This window comes from Netta rufina (assembly GCF_964035555.1).
Source record: "Netta rufina genome assembly, chromosome: 1".
Classification (NCBI taxonomy): Eukaryota; Metazoa; Chordata; class Aves; order Anseriformes; family Anatidae; genus Netta; species Netta rufina.
This window is the reverse complement of record NC_140123.1, coordinates 200,432,922-200,454,352: the sequence shown is the minus strand read 5'-3', so window position 1 is coordinate 200,454,352 and position 21,431 is coordinate 200,432,922. Positions and strand designations below refer to the sequence as shown.

The 21,431-nt window shown below is 39.9% G+C and overlaps 1 protein-coding gene across 3 annotated transcripts in view; it reads right to left on the bottom strand.

Moving 5' to 3' along the window:
• Nucleotides 1-20,789, bottom strand: part of UPF2 (UPF2 regulator of nonsense mediated mRNA decay) — a gene marked incomplete at its 3' end in the record, with an annotated part of 61,993 nt that extends 41,204 nt beyond the window's left edge. For 2 of the 3 annotated variants that reach the window (XM_084306536.1, XM_084306537.1), the window contains exons 1-7: nucleotides 20,738-20,789; nucleotides 15,012-15,391; nucleotides 13,215-13,994; nucleotides 8,334-8,494; nucleotides 7,161-7,358; nucleotides 5,169-5,318; nucleotides 526-629 (exon numbers count right to left, since the gene is read on the bottom strand). In XM_084306536.1, the coding sequence (XP_084162662.1) occupies nucleotides 526-629; nucleotides 5,169-5,318; nucleotides 7,161-7,358; nucleotides 8,334-8,494; nucleotides 13,215-13,994; nucleotides 15,012-15,373 (1,755 nt within the window). In that variant the 5' untranslated portion in view covers nucleotides 15,374-15,391; nucleotides 20,738-20,789. Of the gene's footprint in view, nucleotides 1-525; nucleotides 630-3,158; nucleotides 3,222-5,168; nucleotides 5,319-7,160; nucleotides 7,359-8,333; nucleotides 8,495-13,214; nucleotides 13,995-15,011; nucleotides 15,392-20,737 lie in introns of all 3 variants that reach the window. The other variant, XM_084306538.1, reaches the window with a different exon arrangement.
• Between the last annotated feature and the right edge of the window lie 642 nt (nucleotides 20,790-21,431).

Genomic DNA, 21,431 nt, shown 5'->3' with positions numbered 1-21,431 from the left:
ACTTCACCTTTAAATAACGGGGTGGTCTTTTATTTTATATATATATATATAAAAAAATAATCACACAACATAGCATGCTTTTTTGTTTACAGAACCATGCTTGTTACTTGCAACTGTTTTAAAAACAAAGATAAACAAAAATCTCCATTTTTGTCTTGAACAGACAGTTGGAAAACACGTATATTTACAGGAATACAGACCAATTCTTCAGATCAACACGAAGAAAGAGCTTTAGACAGAAGAGGAATAATTTGTCAGGGAGTAAAAGGAAGGAGAAAAACAAGACAGGTCTACTTCTTTTGGAGCAAATATAAGAGAATGGGCAGATGAAACCTCCATTTTTATATTTATATTTATAATTTATATTTAGGCAACAGTTTACTAAATGGGAGAAAAATATTTCCACCAGGTTAAAAGTGAATTCAACTACTGATAAATTCCAAGGCTTCAGTTTTTATTACCGATCAATCTGATGTATCATTATATGATTTTAAGAGAAGAAAAAAATGAAAACTATGACTATACCTTGTCTATGAGGTCTCTGTTGACACAGTTCGGAAGCTGCTGAAGAAAAGCATCTACTATAAGTTTTAAGTGAGATCCAGTGCTGGCTTCTTCATCTTCTTGTTCTAACAGAGTGAAATAAACAAGCAGGACATATTCTTAAGCTACAAAATACAGCGATTTAGTATCACATTCTCCAAGCACACTACATTTGTAATGGTCAATTGTTAAATATTTAACTACCGATTCCAAAAAATGAGATAAAGATGAACACAAAAATTAATTTTTAATGACCAAAATATAAATCCATTGACTGATACACTGATTGTTTATGCCAACAACTGTCCAAAAAGATCACCTTTAAAACTTATCTTCCTATTGATGAATTCATAATAAATCAAGAGTTCCCTACCTCCTAATTTATACTGCTGGGAGCAACAATAAGTACATATTCCTAGAAAACTAGGTAATTTTCTTGGGCATTAAAATGAAGACCATAAGAAGGCCTGGATGTGGGGCAAAACAGCACAGCAAAAACTTAGTGCAATCATGGATTCTACTTTTTATGCGTGTTTCCCTGAATGAGAAACTGATTTATTTTTTTGTTGTCGTTGAGCAAGGAACAAACATTAAGGCCATTTGAGGCTGCAAAAGCTAGAGCAGGCCAACTTTATTCCTTCACCTGTACAGAAACGAGAGTACAGAACCACAAAGTGACAAAGATAGAGGTTTGATCTTGTAGCAGTTGCAAGGCAAGTGACAACTTGTTTTTCAAGCAAATGGCTCAGTGTGTTTTGCAACAGGAAGCAGTGACAGTGATCTGTATCTACTAACTAAGTCAAGTAGAAGAACACAGGACACCTCTACCACTGAAATTCAGATTTTGTGACATCAACTGTAAAGATCTCAACAGATGAACCCCCTACAGACACCCCCTAATTGCAGAAAAGTGGTATGCTTCAAAAAAAAAATCCTGATTTTTTTTTTTTTTTTTTTTTAACTAAAGTCCTAAAGAAGAGTCTAGTTTGCTCTTTAGCACAACATGAGCCAGAACAGAGCTGGAACAAACCCTTGAAAGGACCCTTCCTTGGGCAAAAGAACACCGCTTTCTGAGAAAGGGAACAGGCCAATTTGTTTCCTTTCAGTTCAAGGACTTGCAGCAACAAACAGGAGTGCCCAGGAGGTACTTGAAAGGAAAACACAGACAGACTTCAAAAAGCAGGGTATGGGTGGGGGGGGAGAAATTGCATCCAAAAAACACCCTACAAAATACCCAATAAAAAGTTCTTTATCTTACTGTGTAGTCTGTAAAGACAAACTAGCAAAGACTGAAGCTCCTTTTTCAAGGTACTGAAAGGCAAAGAGAAAACTAAGATGCTGCACTGTGAGATGGTTTTTCTTGGTTTTGGAAATGGATGGGAATTGAGCTTAGGTAGACAAAAAAAAAAATGAGAATTGTTCCAAGGAACATTTTTAGCTACCCTGTCTTAAACATGCTACAGATCAAAGCAGCTGCCATTGTCTCTTCTCTTCCATGGAGAATCAGAAGTTGCAAGAACAAGAGAAGGGCTCATTAAGAAAGGAGGGGAAAAAAAAGAAAAAAAATGAAGATTTTCCAGATGCTCAGACAAAAGAGGTCTCTGAAGTTTCAGTATTTAATGGAACTCTGACTCTCATGACAGAGTTCACTAAGATGAATGCAGGAGAGCTCTTGATCCAGACAGATTTTACTAGCAATTTTTTTTTTTTTTTTGAAGATAGATGTTTTTCCTTCTAGATATTTACAGCTATACCTTCCTGTCTCCTTTGAATGGTCCTATCTTACCCTTCTCCCACTACTGCTGTTTGTTGCCTCGTTTCACTTTTCTGTTCAAACTGACTCTGTGCTCTTGAAAAGTGACTTGGATAGGTGAGGACTTCTATTTTATTTTAAGATAATATTTCAGAAGGCCCTAATACCACATTCAATTTCAACATTTCTCAAATATCTATTCCTTCACTAGCTTCCCCCCCGACTGTAGAATCTACAGATGTTCTCCCATCATATTTCTGCATTTCTTTCTCATTGCAGTACCTGCTTACATTCTAAGTGGAAAGGATTTTTTGTAGTACCTTAAGTATGACTTAAGACTGAAATAATATTAATCAAGAATTTGACAGCGATAGGAAAAGGTCGGGGCTTCCTTCTTTAGGACAAACAACTATTCTAAGTATGCAATTAATGAAAAAATGAGTTCTGCTCGTTTCTCACTTTGATCCTATGAGTTCCGGTCTCTCATTACCACATTTTAAGATTGTGCATAGAATGTAGTCTCACAAGTCATCCAGTTCCACAAGGTGTTTTAATGAGTGTGTGTATATACATTGCTTTAATTCCTGCTCTTCCAATAGGAGTTTTCCCAGCTCTCTTAATAGTGTAGCAAGTAACAGGGTTGAGAATTAGCACTCACCTTTCTACATGTTCTCTCTGTTGCTGACTAACCTTACAAAAACTGAGGCTAGATTGTATGTATTAACACCAGAGTGCCCCTGCTCCCAATAGACTTGATGGTTTCCACCCAGGCCATTCCTCACTTAACATCTTTGTCTCCATTCACACATCTTCATTTTTTCCCCATTTTCTCTTCTCTTTTAAGAACAACCTCAAAACTCACTTCTTTCAGCTTGTTTTCCGTCACTACTGTCAGCTCCGGTGCTATCTGCTCCCTCTCTCTTGCCTGAGCATATTGAAAATAAGAAAATTAAGATTCACTCAAAGTTAACACAATAGAGAAACAAAATTCATTACCTGAATTCCTGGTAAACAATCCTCTTCAACTAGCAACATCAACTTCCCTCTTACATGTCATTATCTTAAATTTAGCTGACAATAGACCCCAACTTCAGGAAAGAAGTGCAGAAATAAGCATAGAAATGCTGTGAAGGATGCTAGACCAGGACAAATTTGCTTGGAAAATGCACGCTTTGGAAAAACACCTCATCTCCCTCGTATTTGGGCATGGAAGAAAAGACTGAAGAGAAGCTAGCCACCAGAATGAAATGCAGAAGTAACAAAAGACACACAGTATCAACTGACTGGACTGTCTACCTTATTTAACCTATTTTCCTTCATTTTTTCCCCTCTAATTTAGCTTATTGCCTCTAGCAATGAAACCCACACTCAAAGATTATCACTTCAGCCAAGAACACTTACTTTTAATAGTGTCATAATAGAATGGTTTCATTCTTTGCTGGCTTTCCACAAAATATTACTAACTTACTCAAACACAGATGCACAAAATATGAAAACGTAGAGCTATATTTTGTAGCTGAAGGACACCTAGTTTTCCTTAATGCCAAACTTCAGTAAATGTTACTCAGGAGAGATGGAAAAAAAAATCTACTTACTCACTAAATAGAAACATCAGAGCTTGAAACATCTAAGTTCAGATTTCTCTCAATTCTGTATATCTGGTGCTACCTACTAAGAGCATCAGAATGCCACAAAAAAAAAAAAATCACTGCTTCTTTACATGTTTTGAGTAACAATATATGCTGCTAACTTTTCAGCCCAGTTTTCTAGCAGAAAAAGGATTCAGTGGTCACATTTTCCTTTCCATCATAAACCTCTGAAGCCACTTGTCAGTAACTGAAATTTGACAAAGGTACAGGATTTGCAAGGAAGCTTAATTTCCATGTTTCATGAAAGAAAACTAATGAGCAAAGACAATCACAAAGCAGCAGTTCTCCACTAAGAAAAAGCCTACATTGTGAGCCAAATGACCTTACTTTCACATGGAAGAAAGTAAAAGACTTTCTTTCTGTTTAATGATAAAAATAACTTCCGTTCTAAGACATTTTAGATTAACCTTTCAGATGAGAGTATGCTTAATGCTCAATCAACTGCTTCTTTAAAAACAGGAACTAGTACTGACGGTTAATACTTCTAATGTGACAAAACGTGTCAGCTTTCTTGTTACAATCAACAGCATCTTCAGTCCCTTCAGTGCCACTGTACATACCCAAACCAGCACCGCACCCTCTGGGAACTATTCAAAGACTGCATCTTCTATTTCTGCCCCCACTTCCTGCTTTTCCTCCCACACTTCTAGCATCTCGCTCTCGCATACTTGGCTTTGTCTTTACATTTGAAGTAGTCTTTATCCTCCTGTCAAGACTTCCTTCAAAAATGACAAGATGGAAACATCCACATTCCTTTGTATCTCCACTGACTCAGTATTTTTGAGCTACCTAGCAGGCTACAACCAATCCTGAATGAACTGCTTCCAGGAACACTGAACTGATTCCAAGAGACCATCTGTGTATTTCCTGTTAGAAAGCTGGAACCAAGGCTCCTCACTGTTTTGAGATCCTTGACCAGATCATAACTCACTAAAGGTGAAAGTCCTGCAGCTTATTACAAACTTAGTATCTTAACCAGTTTAATAAGCTGATCGTGTGACTACTCAGAGGAGCAGAACAGAAGAGAAATTGATTCCAAAGAAGAGGATATGGCTTAGGAAAACACTAAGAAAGTATTATACAGAATTACGCTGACCATTCTTCTCTCAGAAGGAGTTTGAAACAGTCCAGCTCTAGAGCTGCTTTATCTCATTTCTTTGAGCTTGTGAGGCTTTATAGACAAGTCAGGAAACAACAAAATACCTAAAACCAATTCTTTTTACCTTGTTCATCAAGAAGCTTTTTTGTAAGATCTTCCGCCTCATCGCCACAGTCTAATTCCAGGGGATCATCATTAATATCCAAATTCTCCAGCTCCAATTCCAAATCCTCACTCCCAGGTGCATCCTTATTATCTTTGGCATCTTTGGAATCTATTTAGAAGTAGAAATAATAAATGTTTAGATACACGCAGACATGGTTAGAATACAGTTAGCCTCATGTTGGTAAATCTACGTTTCTTTAGTGCTGCCTTCCTTACCCCATTTCCTTTTAAAAAGACTACAAAATTCTTGAGCCTATGACATCTCATCTGCTAGGTCTCAGTGCTTTGGCATCCTTCATCTGGCTTTACCTGCATGCTTGAAAACTGCAATTATTTATCCAGAGTGGGGTCTAATAAGAACTGCCAGCAGTTTTACTGCTTTTATATGTTCTGAACTATACCTGAATGCATGTGGACGACACACATGCATTCAAACACAGCAAGATACTTAGAAACGTAGCCATCTAAATAAAAAAATGTTGGAAAAAGGTGAAACCATCACATGGAAAATACAAGCAAAACAATCTTGCATGCTGGCAAGGTCAGATAGAAAGATGGTATTCATTCACTGGGTTTTCAGAGGATACAGTGCAAACATTATTCAAAAAGAGACAGGTACAGACTAACTTAGAGTTTGCACTGCATATTCCTCATACCACACCTGATAACAAAATTGACAAAGTAAGGTAAGAGAGAAAGTGCTTCTCTCCTTATGCTTTTCAACAAAAAGTAACCTAAAAATGAACACAAAAATCAGAACCGCAAGAAAATACTGAAAAATGGATGTGCTATGTAGAAGATCAACTAATCTTACAATCATTATTCCTGCAGGGGAGAGTGGGGAAGGTGAGGGAAATCTGTGAATCTCTAGAAGATTCAGGAAGGAATAGCTATTATTTTTCTTGGACAATAAACTAGTCCAATCTTTTTCCAAAAGACTACTGTCTCCAACATTTTGCAATCCTTTCAGGCCTCCTTCAGGCATCACTTGCAGATCACGCTTCATAAGAAGTATTTTTTTTAATGTTATTTACCTTGAAAATCTTTTCAAACAAAACCATGACAGATATGAAATAACAAAGGTGATACAAAAATAGCAGACTCAAAGCAGGCAACCTATTTCAAGTCACAGACTTAATTCACTTTTGAATAGGCCTCAGGAGGTCTCTAGTTCAACCCTCTACTCACAGTTGGTTTGAATACTGTGTTCAACCAATTGCTCAGGGATTTTTTTTCTAGGTGTTTTGAAAATCTCTTGAAACAGATTCCTGTCTTCCTGGGCAACCCACTCCAACTCTTTACCCTCACATGGAACTTTTAGAAAGCAGAAATTCCAAAGACACTTGTGAGCTGGAAAGCTGAAATTCCACTCCTACTCACTGACCTACCATACATGTATCAGAAAACTACACAGCCTGTGTCTTTGTTTACTTCCTCAATGCCAAAGCAGTGCTCTTATCTAAACGTGCATCTTCTATTATGCTTTGAGCCAGTGATCACAAATATCACTTTTATCCCATTATAAATGAAGTTCATCAATGCCTGGATGAGACCCTAGGGTCTCATCAGAAGTGAAGAATCATCCAGTCCTTTTAATACAACTTAATAACGAGACTGCCATCATTAACAATTTAGTGTTCACTTTGTTCTTTCACTAACATTTTTCAAAGGTGGTAAACGTTCAGATTTCACACAGAGTTAATATTTACTCACGTTGGTTAATCACCAATTCTTTAAAACCTATAATTCCATTAATTTTAAATTATATTTACTTTTTTGTCCTTACATTCAACTTGGATAATACCTATCCCACATAGCCACTTCCCTAAAAATTCATCCAAACTGGTGGAATGTCCCAATGACCACAAATTTCATTACAGACTAATTACTTGCATCTATTTGGCTCCTCTGTTAGATGTGATAAAACATATTCTGTAGTAAAGTATTCTACCTCTTGATTCGTCCTTGCTGGAATCCTTGCTCTGGGAACATTTTTCATTATCTTTAAACAAGATTGCAGGCACAAAAGCCTTCAAGTCGATGAGGTTCTCATAGAAGTTTCTAGCATCTTCATCTTCCCAAATACCCCCTTCCAGGTCATATTCTCCAGGCTTTCCTGGTGTGAAAATGTCAATACCAGGTCCATGTTCTGCAGAAACGTGAAACCATAATAATGTTATTTATGCAATCTTCTCACCTTAGCACAGGAGACACCTTTAAAGATTAAAAATACTTTTAGAAACATGAGAACCTGTTACTGCCATTATTTTCTCTTTAATACAGCAATGTGTACTTTAAGGTGCTTTTAATAACCCAATTTGAATATATCAATAAGCTATCTTCAATTCTTAAATTGGGTATTGACAGAAAAAAACAAAAGGCAATACCTGAGTAAAAGTTAAATGAAGTACAGACAATAGACACATTAAGTGGTATCAGAAAGGACAGTTAATAGACTTCAAGCAAATTAAGAAGATAATTGCTCTGAGCATGATGAACTGTACCCAACTGTATTCGAAGAACAAAGTTTAAAAAGCTTGCTTTTAAAGTTAAAGGCATTCAAGAAATACAGCTTTTTAAAGCTCAAGATCACTTTGAGTGATCTCAAACAAACGTTACACTCATGATATCAACATCATCTCTTAATCTAAAACTTGAAATTCATTAAGGTGTTGAATAGCTTTGTAAATTAAACACTGTTTTCAGGAGGTGAGAGCCACCTAGTGACTTACCTGGCATAACACTATGTTCCTGCTCATAACATCATTGCACAAAATATACTCCAAATTCATTTTAGAAAAATATTGGATTATAAAACTAATATACCATAATTTAAATATTTTAAAAAGTATATTAAGTGGAACAATTTTGATTTTCCATTTATTCCTGTATTACCTGAAACAATCTAGAGAAGTTACTGTGACTATACAGCATATATAGTCGTCACAGTTGCATGTTACTTTAATAAAAAAACAGTCTTTCTTTCTTTCTATCCATAAGGGGGAAAACCTAAATTAAAATAAATGAAGGGGAAGAACACATCAGTAAAAGGGTTTTGTTAGCTTTCCCACCACATCCAAGCCAGGTCCAGCATCTTGTTTACTTGCTGTAAAAGATGGCCTACCCTCAGGAGTTGGTTTATCTTGAGGAAGGTCAGGCATATTCTCATCCAGAATATCAGCTAGAGACTGAGAATTGGCCAACAGCTTCTGATATGACATTGCAAACTCCTCATACTGCTTGTGCCGATCTTCACTCAGTTCTCCTTTGGAGTGCAGGATGCGCCTACAAAGATCAAACTTACAGTAAGACAACCTTTTTTCTTAAAATCTACTCAAGCTATGCTGAACCTCTACCAATTTCTCTACTACACAAAGCTAACCTTCCTTCTGCGAGAACTGTGCATAGCCCAGATTTGACTGCCGTAGCAAAAATTTGGTCAACGCTGTTTTTTCCCCCCAAACTATACTGAATTATTGAGTTCAATATAATTGAGCATAGCAGTCACAGAAGTTCTGCCTTCAGGTAGCCTTTCCTTTGGATACTGATGAAAAAATCTTTTTTTTTTTTTTTTAAAATATGATTGTGCTGTAAGAGTACTACACGAGCGCATAGTGCTGGAAAGTAAAGCATTTGACTAACAAAAAAGCTGGATAAATGTTGCTTTACATCTGTAACAATACGATTCCTTTCTGTTCAAATAAGGAAGTGGGGGATCATCAGGAAGAGGCTCAAAACAGTTGTACGTGAAAGCAAGCCCATAAGTTTCTCCAACAAGCCAAGTTATTTCAAAGCTATCAGTCCAAATTAAGATCTGCTTTATCACTTTTCTTTGATTTCTTTCCTAAGAAGTGCCCATACTAATCTCAAACTCTCAAATTTCAAATTGAAATCTGTTTTCAAAAGCAACTTCTGTTAGAAAGAGCATAAGCACTATTACTCAACACTTTATGCCTGCTTTAAAAATGGTCTCATTTGTTTTTAAAGAGTAGAGAGTATGGTTCAAAACTATTTTTTTTTTTTTTTTTTTTAATAAAAGAGCATTATGTGCAAGCATTTTCTTTTGTCTGCCTCTTTCTACGGCAGGTGGGTAGCGCATAAAATAAAACAAGTTCTCCTAAAATTCCAAATAGTGTGCAACAACCATACTTTAAGACAGTCTCAAAGGTCATCTGCAGCTTTCTGAAACTAACAATTGTTTGTTTTCAATTAAGGAAACCGCAATTATTAAACATTCCTTAATACTTGACTTACAACCACCACCCAAAAGGCATTTGCCAATCTTAACATCTTACAAAATTCACCGAATCCACCTGACAAAAGGCAAGTCTTTGCCTCAACTTAAAAGGATTCCTTTTTATTCCCTGTTGCATTCGGTTGCTCTGCTTCACTTCAACTGCTGAACTGAGGACATGGAAGTAACCTAAGTTTATCTATTATGTTGGAAAACACCAAAATCTGAATTCAATTTAACCAACTTTTATGGAGTAGCACAGCTTTTCTCCACATGTAAGTTCTTGTATTTTCTCATTTAATTTCTAACACAAAAGTCCTTAAAACATTTTTCCTTCAAGTTCCTTGGAAACTCAGGGACTATAAAGCAACTTTGATAAGCATCAGGAAGTTACTGCCCATTTTATGTAATTTATTAAATACAGCCAAAAAGCACACTGAGTAACAGGCTACTGGAGTTACAAATTTCTAAAGTCAATTTCAAGAAGAAATACAAATAACAAGCCTCTTACAGAGCAGCATCCCTAGAGAAGCTAGGAATTCCAAATACCATAGATTTTAAGCAAGAAATCTTAAGAACTTTCAAGAGTTTGAACCAAAAATACAGAACAAGGCAATCTCTGCTAGCACAAAGCTTGCCCCAGAAGGCCGATGACTACATTAGCATCAGCCTTTTATTAAGCAATAAATAACATTCTTACCAACAGACCCAAACATTTTATACTATAAAAATTGTCTCACAGTCTAAGCAATGCAAATTCAGGGATATCCATCCTGGGGTTTTTAGTAGCAGGTTAAGAGTAAACAAAAGTCATCTTGGTTAACAGCACACTCATAGTGTGAGCGAGAAAATTCCTTGTGCCCCTTGGAACTGTAACCTAACACAGATGTTTTGCTAAAGAACAAGAAGCAGTAACAGCAGAAGTAGTTCTATCTCTTGTCCCTCCTACAAAGGCACACCTCTATAATGTAGATTACCTGCTTCTGTAAAGGAGAACAGGAAAAAAAATATCAAGTTAAAATTAGCACGGACAATTTCTGAAGTGCAGTAGTTCAGTTTGGATTAAGAAAGTGTGTTAAGTGCCAATATGTAACCTTTCCATGGAGATGGCTATCTATTAGGTATATTTTAAATTTAAGTATTTTTATATAAAAATATCATTATATATAATATACATATTATATATATTAAATATTTATATATATAAAAACAATAGCCTCCTAAACATGAACACTGAAACCCTGTGCTATTATAAAGAAAGCATAGCACTGTAACAACAGTAAAACTGCAGTCTAGTTTCCCACTCAAATGTTAACAAATTCAAGCTAAAGCCTATCAGTTGATCTTTAAAAAGCACAATTCATTTTTGCATCCACTCGGTATTACAGCAGAAGGTACTTTATCTATGTCTCCTTAGAATTTTGCAAAGTACCATGAGGATCGTTCATCAGTCTTCTGTCTAGGTTAAGCATGTTTTAAGAAGTTTCTTCCATGCCTAACAACCACTTGTGAGAACTCCCACTAGAACTGGGCAAATCAAGCCGGCTCCTTCCTTCACAGATACAGCCTGCACGGACTTTGCCGTGCTCTTAGCTCTGAAACCAGACAACTGTCAGGCTCTACCAAAGCACACTTCAAAGCAGTTTTCCTAGCTACCCATTCACAGAAACCTTTATGGTTATATATTAAAGCATTATTGCTTTAATATATTAATATATAATATTAATTTTAACTAAGTGATGCATCAGACACAGGGTAGAATATTAATTCCCAATTAACTCAACGAGGTTGCACAGCTTGAATTATTTCACAGTGGCAGTTCCCCTCCTGATAGGTGGATTCAGGAGATGCTTACCTGACAACACAGCATAACCTAAACCTACAACTGGCTGCTGGGCACAAGAGGGAACAGCTCGCTCCCGTTTCACTTCACCAGCTCTGGGTTAACAGTTGTTAAAAGCTGTTGTTGGCAGCAAAGTGGATCAGGTTTCCAATACACAGAGGGCTGTTTTTTCCAATAGGATTATTGCCTCTTTAAAGAACACAATCATTTTTCAAAAATCCAATTTATGAAGATCTCTATAGCATTTCCAGGCTTCTTACCAGCCAAATTTCTGTCTTTGACCTCAACCCTTACAAATCCATAGCACACAACTGCCAAGTGCATGTTATACACAACATAAGGGAATAAAATTCAGCAGGAAAGCTTTTCTCCATGTCTCATTTCTTAAAACTTATTCCCCAACTTTTTTTTCAAGCAGCTAAAATAAACGTTTAAAACTTCAGGGAGAGAGAAATAATTTTCACCCAGTGTTAAATGATACTTCTTCGCATTCTTTCACCAAAGCAAAGTTTGGCACCTAAGTTTGTAGGGTAATTCAGAGTGGAAGGCACATGAAGAAGCCACCAGCTGAATCTCCTGTTCAAGGCAGGATCAATGAGGAGATCACACCAGCCTGCTCAGGGCTCCTCTCTTATTTCTTAACATCTTTCAACATTTTTTCCCCTACATAAATTCCTTTCATAAAGCCTCTGCAATGCTCATTCATTGAAACCCTAAACAGAACCAATGTGACCTGAACCAATCGTAGTTGTGAAAGTACAAAAGTTTATACTGATTATATTAAAAATAACAACGGCTGAATCAATATCTTTATAACAAGGAACTTGGAGAAATAATGGTAGCTCAAAAGTCAGTTTATGCTCCCATGAAATACAACACTGAGCTGTTACCAGACAGGACTGCAGCACAACACCTATCAGCACAGCGGGACGAAGTTTAATGCTCTGATTTGGGAATGTTTGAGCATATTCTAAATGTACGTTTGGCTCTGTGCTGATGATCAGCATTTTAACTGAAACTTGAATCTGCACAGGTTTCATTTCTTTCTACCTGGAATGCTCCCAGAAGGATGTAGCTACTACCAGGTTCAAAGACCAGCAATTGGCTTTAGGCTGGCTCCAATAATGACATTTCATGATGCTTTTAAAAAAATAAAGCAGGTAATTATCTTAAAAAACATATATGCTTGTAATAGAAATTATTCAGATCTTAAAGGTATGTATACTCACACCATTCAATATTTAATATTTAAATAATGTATATAAATATTAAACTGTAATGATGTTTACTAGTTTAATGTAATAATATTTAAATATTTTAATAATTTAATATTTATTTCATATGCACATTTAGGAGGATTTGAATCAAACTGACTATGTCCTCAACATCTTAATATAGAGTATTTGCACACGTAGCGTAAGGGACACCTTGTCAATCCAACCTCATCCTTCCTCCATACTCATTACCATTGACAAGACTGGTACGCTAAAAAAAGAGTAAACAAGCCAAAGACTTTGTGGCATATGCTCCGTTAAACACATGTGGGTGGAAAGGGAGGAATCAGATTGTGCCAACTGGAAAAGACTGTACCAGCTGGTAAATAAGCATTACTCTCAAGCCGCTATGGAAGCATCACCAAAAAGATAGAGTTAAGAGAATTAAAGCTCAAGGTCAACATCAATGATCTTTAAATATATTTATAGAGTCTGGGTTTTTTTTGATCATTTAAGTGTTCAGAGGAAATTCAGACTTTAGGGTATACAGCATAATAATTTATATTCAATTCATAAATTAACAATTTATACGTCATTATCTTCCACACACCACTAACAGCCTCTTGTTTGGTGACAGATACTGCAACAAGCCTAGGCATTTCATAAATGAAATATATTTTCCTCCATAAATGAAAAGCAACATGTAAATGTCACCTGTTTTGTCTTTCAATATTTTGTAGCTCCCTGTGGTCCCTTTTCAGGTGTTTGGTCAAAGACGTAAAGTATTCCTTCAACAAATTCTGGAAGGGCTGTTGTTTCTCTGGGCTAATTATCTCACTAGGAGGAAAGCTCAAGTTAAACTTCTCTGCAACAGTTTTTACTTTCCTTGGTACCAAACCAGCAATGTCATCTCCACAGTGCCGACAAAAGCTGATAACCACAGAAACATGAGTGTGGGACTCTCGGTCAGCGTTAATAATATTTTTAAGCTGCTCATAGATTAAAGACAAACCTTCCTTGTCAGTGAAAATCCCAACTATTGTCAACTCTGCAATGAAACGCAAATCAGTTCTCAACTTAGTAATGTTGGGAGTCTTCTCTTCTTTCCTTGCTTCAAAATGTTTTTTCCAAGCCTGAAGTAATGAGGGAGCAAAATCAGCATAGCGCTGGTGGAAGAGGGAACACAAGTGCACAGCGCAGTTCACATCCGAGATTTTCAGTTTGGCTTCCACAATAGAAGCTACTGCTTCTGCAATGTATTTGCTTAAATTCAGGCTATTAAAATCATGGGACAAGGAGTCCCTTTGTTGCTCTGTAATGGTTTTTAGCTTCTTAACAAAAGCTGTGTTCTTCTTCAGACTGGAGTCTAGTCTGCTGAAGAAGTTTTCCTCGGGGCGATTGTCTGGTGCATTCTGGTTTTTGCTGCGAAGCTCTTTTCTTGCCTGATGGCGCTCCCAAGCCTCCTGATGGAGCTGATGTGCTTCCTCTTTTTCTCTATGAGAAAAAAAAAAAAAAAAAAAAAGAGTAACTTTTGTTACAGAGCCTTTCTTTCAGGTTATCCAGTTCAAAATCTTTCAGTAATGCTCAACTCAGTTTCTTTTAAGACTACCTTTTGGTATTTAACAAGTTAATCCTATAAAGCTAAAGCATCTGCTTCATGAACCACTGCTTAAGTTTACTGCTCCGAGAAACAAGTCCCACGTGTTACAAAACGAAATAGCTCTACGCAGAACACATTAATCCCACCAGACTTGCAAAATATAAACATAAAACTCTGTTTACTCCAGACCGAGGTAAAGCTATTACAGGGGAGGACGGAAAACTATTAACAGCTTATTGTTAAAGGGGAATCTTTTCTTCCTAGACTATTGGAATTACACAGAGAATTTTAAGGAGGTGAAATACATCTGCCCCAACTACAGTTTGGCTATGACACTGTCCTCCGTCATCGAAAGTGACATACTTTACACACAAGAATGTCCAGAAACCTGGCTTTTTTGTTCTAAAGATGCTACCTGCAACATTCTAATACCTTCTGGTATCACCCTGAGAAACATTATCTTGGTAAGATCATGTGCTGAAGTGCTAGGTTACATTCCATGTTTGCCATCCAGATATCAATCAACTATGACAAAGTAAAAAAAAAAAACTGCAGCCACCACTCACAGCACATTTGCTCTCCTCACAGTTTTGGACTCTTAAAACCTGTATTCCCAATTTTAGACAGTAACACCTCTCCATCTCTTATTATATCACACAGGTGCTTTCAAACGATCATTGCATGGAGATCGCCATCAAAAACCAATACGAAAGACCAAAGTAACAAAAGTTAGAAGGTGAAAACTCAAAACTTCGTAAAAATCAAAGCATGCTCACCCAGGCACATACAATTTATAACACCACACACAACTTCCTATAACTCAAAACAGTTATTTTTTTGTAGTTCTGTCCCCAGTCCTCATAGCAGGACTACAGCACCTGGCACAGTCAAGCCATTAAAACACAACTTACTTCAGCTGAGCAGCTGCTTCTTCTTGCTGACGTTTCACTTCCTCCTCTTGCTTCTTTTTCTCTTCCTCTTCAAGTTTCTTTTTTTCCTCCTCTTCTTTCTTCTTTTGCTCTTCTTCTGCCTTCACTTTATCATCATCTTTCTTCTTCCGCTCCTTGTCTTCTTTTTTTCTTTTATCCTCTTCCAATTTTTTCTTTTTATCTTCGGGAACCTTTAAAGTCTCTCTCTTCACTCCAACCTTGACATCTTCTTTTGGCTTCTCCCTGGTGCTCACTGGTCGCCTTTCACCAAATTCTTTTTCTTTATTATTTAACGAAGATTCTTTTTCATCCATGCTTGCTGACTTTTTGCGCTCAGCTGGCATTGTGTTACCCGGGCAAACCTGCAGAATCAAAGAAAATAAGTACTTTTAACTTGCTGTTGATAAGTAAAGCAACTTTCACAACCTGCCCATGCCTGTTAATTCTTACAAAGGTGAGAATAAAATACACCAGAATAAATTACAGACTTAACCTAAGTTTTCTGGAACTATGGAATGCATGTAATGGAAGGTAAGAACTAAGCACTTTATTACAGCCTTCCAAATTATAAAGCTTAGCTCAAGATAAGATGGAAAACACAACAATACTTTCCAAATCTAAATTATTACAATCGTTATCTGAATGTACTGAACACAACTTCACAGTACAAACTGCGAAGTAAAAACATTTGAAGTTTCTACAGCCTGAGAAACACATTATCTTGGAATATAACAAGAAAAAAAAAAATTTGAAAAAAAATCCAAAACCAATGAAGGCAAAGTACCCTGAGTTCATAAATAAAAATACTTGATTCATCAGCATGCACCTGCACCTCACTGACATTTCCACACATCTAAAACCACTCTCTCTTCCCACACCTCTATTTAGGATCACAGGATAGCACAGGTCAGATGAGACCTGAAGAGGTCCAACATCCTGCTCAAAGCAGGGTCAATTCTGAGGTCAGACAAGACTGCTCTACGCTCTATCCACTACAGCCCTACAATCCACACAGGAAGGAGGCCGTGCTGGACAACCTGCTCCAGTGCTTGGCTGTCCTCATGGTGAAAGGGCATCACTGCATTACCCTCCTTCCTCACTCCTCCCAAGATTTCCCCACTCATTGCAAGTTTCTGCACAGCACAAGTAGCAGCTGGGAGAGCGCTGTGCTGACTGAGCCTCCCTGCCACCAGGGCATATGCAAATGAAAACAGAAAGGCTACAGTTATCAGGAGTTAGCAAAGGCTCTAATTTGTGTTTCTACTCATTACTTTTTTCCCCTAAATGATCTGCAGAAGCTTTATCATCTTTAGGGTTTCTTGCACTTTAAGCCATAGATGCATTTGGCAAAGGATCCAAAACCCGACATACATTGAAGAAGAAAGTACAGAGAATAATTTAGACTGGAAGGAAACTCCAGAGGTCACCGAGTTCAACTCCCTGCTCAAAAGGGGTCAAGATCAGGGACGTGTCTCATTAAGTTTGGAGCAGCTCCAAGAACGGAGATGCCAACGGCCCCTCCGGGCCCCTGCTTCCGTACCGAACATCCACACTGGAAAAGCTTTTCTTAATATCATCCTTGAATTTCCTATGCCCCAACTCATGTCCCCTTCTTCTCATCCTATTCCCACACAGCTTTAAGAAGAACCTGGCTCCATCTTCTCCATTCTGTCCCACCAGGTAGCTGCAGACAGTAACAAGAGCTCCCCTTCTCTTCTTACAGACCCAGCTCTCCCTGCGTGCCCTGGTCTCCTGCCGATCCTGGGGGCTGGCTGCAGCGTGTCAACACCTTTGGTGGCACAGAGAGCCTGCAGCTGGACGTGGTGCCCACGTGCGGTCCTGCAAGTACCAAACCCAAGGCCAAGTACCAAATACAGAACCACCCCAGCCTGATTTACTTCACGCTAAATTCCTGTCTTCAAACAAAAATCTATCATCAGCTTTATTTTGTTCATCTCCAAGCTCTTTCGTTTGAATCTGTTGATAAATCCTAAACCCTCAAATAATTTGGGGTCCTGGAACACTGGGAGGCCAGCCGTAAAGTATCTGTGTATTAGCAGAACTAGGGTCCCAGCTCTGCAAATATGTATTCGTCATTTTTATATATTCACATGCCTCGAAGTTAAATGCTCACACAGACAGGAGTGATGGGACAATGCCCAGTTATCAACCCTGCTTTGACTTCACTATATTTCAGTCAGGTTGGAAGAAGAAAATAAGGTGGATTCACATACTCCCCGTATCTACTTAACAAAATGGATGAGACACGTGCATTTCAACCCAACTAAGAGTGTTTCCAATAACTATATTCCAAAAGAGTTGAAAATAACATAAAATAGACACCAGACTGAAGGAAGTCTCTATTTCTATGCAGTCCGTATTCCCTCCCCACACACACAAAGCAGTAGCATAAGTTCATACACTAACCATCCCGTATGGAAACGTGGGTTACATTTTCTCTGATGTTTGTATGTGTCTTCTGAAGAAAGAACTGGTTGCAAAACCACATTATAGTCACGCGCGGGCAGCAACACCGCAGCAATAGAGAACCTGCTCAGGATTTGGCCGCTTTGACAGCAATTGGCAGCAGCGGCAGCAGAGAGATGTTTCTGAGGTTGATTTATGGAAGCAGGGCCGATCAAATCAGCACAGCTTACACAAGTACCAGCACATTTGGCTCCCAAATGCTTGTCTACAGCGAATAGGTTACACAGCTCAGCATCTCTGAACCACTCCGATTTCAAAAAAAAAAAAAAAAACAACTGATTGACATCATCTTAAAACAGTGTTGTTATGAAATCAATACTTAAAACACCACCAAAAAAAAAACAAAACAAAAAAAAAAACACAAGCAGTACCTAAGGCTTCACATTAAAGGTTGGGACTAATTTTCCAGCTCTGCAGGCCGGTTAAATGGGAGCTGTTCCTCATAGATTGACCTGGGAGATGAGAATCCTCTACACACCTCACATTAAGCAAGAGTTCATTACTGTTGCCTCACTATGAATCCACACTGGAAGTTCCCAACAGTTCAAAACGGCTAGTCTCTCTCCCACCACCAAAAAAACGGGAAGTTCTCAGCATTTAAACATTGCTGTAACATACTATTAGCAAGATTACAACTGTTACTACGTTGCATAAAGACTCTCCAATAACTGTGTTCAACTTTTTCTCCAGGAGGACTACAAAACAACACACAGGGGAAATTTAGGCTGGACGTCAGGAGGGGGTTCTTCACAGAGAGGGTGGTTGCACACTGGAACAGGCTCCCCAGGGAAGCGGTCACTGCACCGAGCCTGTCTGAATTTAAGAAGAGATTGGACTGTGCACTTAGTCACATGGTCTGAACTTTTGGGTAGACCTGTGCGGTGTCAAGAGTTGGACTTGATGATCCTTAAGGGTCCCTTCCAACTCAGGATATTCTATGATTCTATGATTCTAATTAGGAGCTAAGTTTAAAATGAGAGCAAAAGGGTTGTTTGATTACAGAAACGTTGGAAAGGCACACCATAATTTCAATACTCTTTGTCTCCCACCTGTTGGTAGTAGGGTAATTAAAATTTGGAGGAGATCCCAAGTATCCAGTTAGACACACATGTAAGTTTGACATCACATCCACTCACTGAAATCGTTACAGAACTTATCCTCTTATTACTTTTAGGATCTCAGAATTCTGTTTTAAAATATGTGTCCTATTTGCTTATATAAAAGCAAGACAAAAAGCTGGGCTGAAAAGAAAAGGGACGGAGCACTGTGATTTCAGTAGGCGATAGGAAGCACTTTTAACCCCACTGGCAAACACCAGTGACAAAAAAACAGTTGGTTTTATCACAGATGATAGATCCTGTCCTCTAACACACAGTACACACATTGCAATCCTTCTCGCTACCTGCTAGGTACAGCTCCTTATCTTGCAAACCCTTCTGGTCGTACTGACAGCTCATTTAAGCCTACCAATAATTAATTGCAGGAGGCAAGCAGCGCGACGGCTGCCTCCAAGCTATACACAGACTGCTTCACTGGTCAGCGCACAGCACAGAGGTGTCCACAGAGCGCATGCTACAGCCCTTCCCTCAGCAAGAATGTTAATTTAGACTGAATTATTTTTCTCAGTCATTGGCTCTAACAAGATCTGTAGTGATGTTATACCTTCAGAGCTCCCAATTTGGCTGAAACTGGTTTAAAGGTTCAAAAATTTGGGGGAGCAGAGAGAAATGGAAATAGGCAGCAGGCTCGCCCAGGCCTCATTACCACAGGCTGCACATAGCTTGGTCCAGATTAAAGGAATAAGGAATAGTAAGACAACTCTGAGAGAAACTTAACGATTAAAACTTTTGTTTAGTACCCAATGCTTCTGTGAACGTACTGTTGAAAAGACAAGATAATGACACAAACTTCAAAAGCCAATAAATAGGAGGAACCAGCACTCACAGCTGAAAATTAGAAAGCACGGAGAGCACAGACAGGAGACAAGGCCTCCATACTCTTCTGGGCTTTCAGCACTGCATTCCTGTAATCACATTTAAATTTTTTGGAATTATCTTCTCGGTTCCATCATTTACAGATGCTATTTTCCCAGAGAAAAATACTAAGCCTCCTTTTTCACTATTTGATCTACATTAACTCACTCTAATCTTAATTTTATTTAGGAGTTGTGTTTTTGTTTTTTTTATTGTAGCTGAATTTCTACTTAGCTGTTTTCACAAGAATCTCAGTATTTCAGAAACTGATGGGAGCAGCTCACAACACTCCAGGCTCAGAAACTTAAACAAGTAAAAGTTCACCAATAAAAAAAAGTTTTCCATTTATGCTTTCCCATAAACATTGCCCATGTAATCGCTTATCCTCAAGGAAACACAAGATTCACAAGAGATATTCAGCACCACTAATGCAGCCACCATTCAGAATAAAAGGATCAACACCAACGCCTTCACCTGATGCCCTAAATCCTCTCAGGTCAGTGAAAACCCATAGTCACAGACTACAGCACCACAACCCTAAATCTTAGTCAAGTATAGGGGGAAGAAGACAACTTTACTAAACTAAGTAGAAACACCGAGATTTTTCAGACGCTTTTCATGCTGCTAGCGGGATTTAAACTGACCACAAACATTCCTCCGTTAGGTACGCTGTTAGGTAGGGGGGGTACACAACGCAGGCAACAAGTCCCACTTCTAACATCGCGAAAAGCACCCGAGAGCGAAGGAGCCGAGCAGCGTTAGCAACCCCAGCGCTGGGAAATGGGAGTTTTGAGGCGCTGCGGTGCCACCAGGGGCCGGGCCGCTTTTACTTTCGCTTCCACGCCTCCCCCAGCAGCGCTGCGCTGCCGGAGCTGCCCTGCCCTTGGGGAAGAGGAGGGGGAAAAGGGGGGGTGAAGACAAATCGGTGCGCGTGGGACAACAAAACAGCTGTGGCGTTACACCCCCACCTCTTCTTCTTCTTCCTCCTCCTCCTCCTCCTCCTCCTCGGGCCGTCCCCAACCCCTTCGCTTCCCCCTCCCCCCCCTTCCCCTCTGCCCCCCCCGGTGCCACCTCACGGCCCCGCCGCCCCCCGGAGCCGCCCCCAGACTCCCTCAACCGCCACCCCCGGTTCCCGCCCCTCACCCCCGGTCCCCTCCCGCTGTCCCCAGCCTCCCCTTCTCCTCCCCTTCTCCTTCCCGTCCCCTCCCCGCCCCGGAGCTCCCCTCACGTCCCCCCCGCCCCCGTCACCTCGGCCCGGTGCAGGCATCGCCCGGCCGCCGCCGCCGCCGCCGCTCCCCGAGGCCCCCTCTCCCCTCACGCCGCTCTCCGTGCCCGCGGCCGCCCTCCGCGCTGCCTGAGGCGAAGCGGAGCTTCCCGGGCCGAGCCCCGCCGCTCTCCCCTCGCCGCCCAGCTGATAAATAAAGGATAAGGGCGGCGGCTCGACGCTCGCCCTTTTGGCCGCCACTTAAGGCTCGGCGGAGGGAGGTTGGTGGCGGCAGAGAGACAGGCAGCGCGCGGGGCAGCCCCAGGTGAGGGCCTGAACGAGGGCGGCCGTGCTCGGGTTACCGGCGGGGTGCGGAGGCGGAAGTGGCTGAGGGAAGGGGGGGGGGGGGGGCGTCGTGTGGTGCCGCGTGACGTCACCGCTGTGTGGTGCCGCGTGACGTCACCGCTGTGTGGTGCCGCGTGACGTCACCACCGTGACGGTTTTCGCCCGTGCGGCCTCACATCGCGTCACGCTGCCCGGGCGGACGGAAAACTCTGCTGTTTCTTGAGGCTAGGGGAACGCCTGCCCTCTGCCACAGGAAATTTTGGGGAAGAAAACCCCAAATTCCCTCACAACGTGTGTCCCGTACAGCCCTGGCTGTGAGGCGGCCCCGAATTAGCCCCGCCTGAAACCCCTGGCACGGTCCAGCCTCAGTAAGTGTTGATTTTGGGGTTAAAA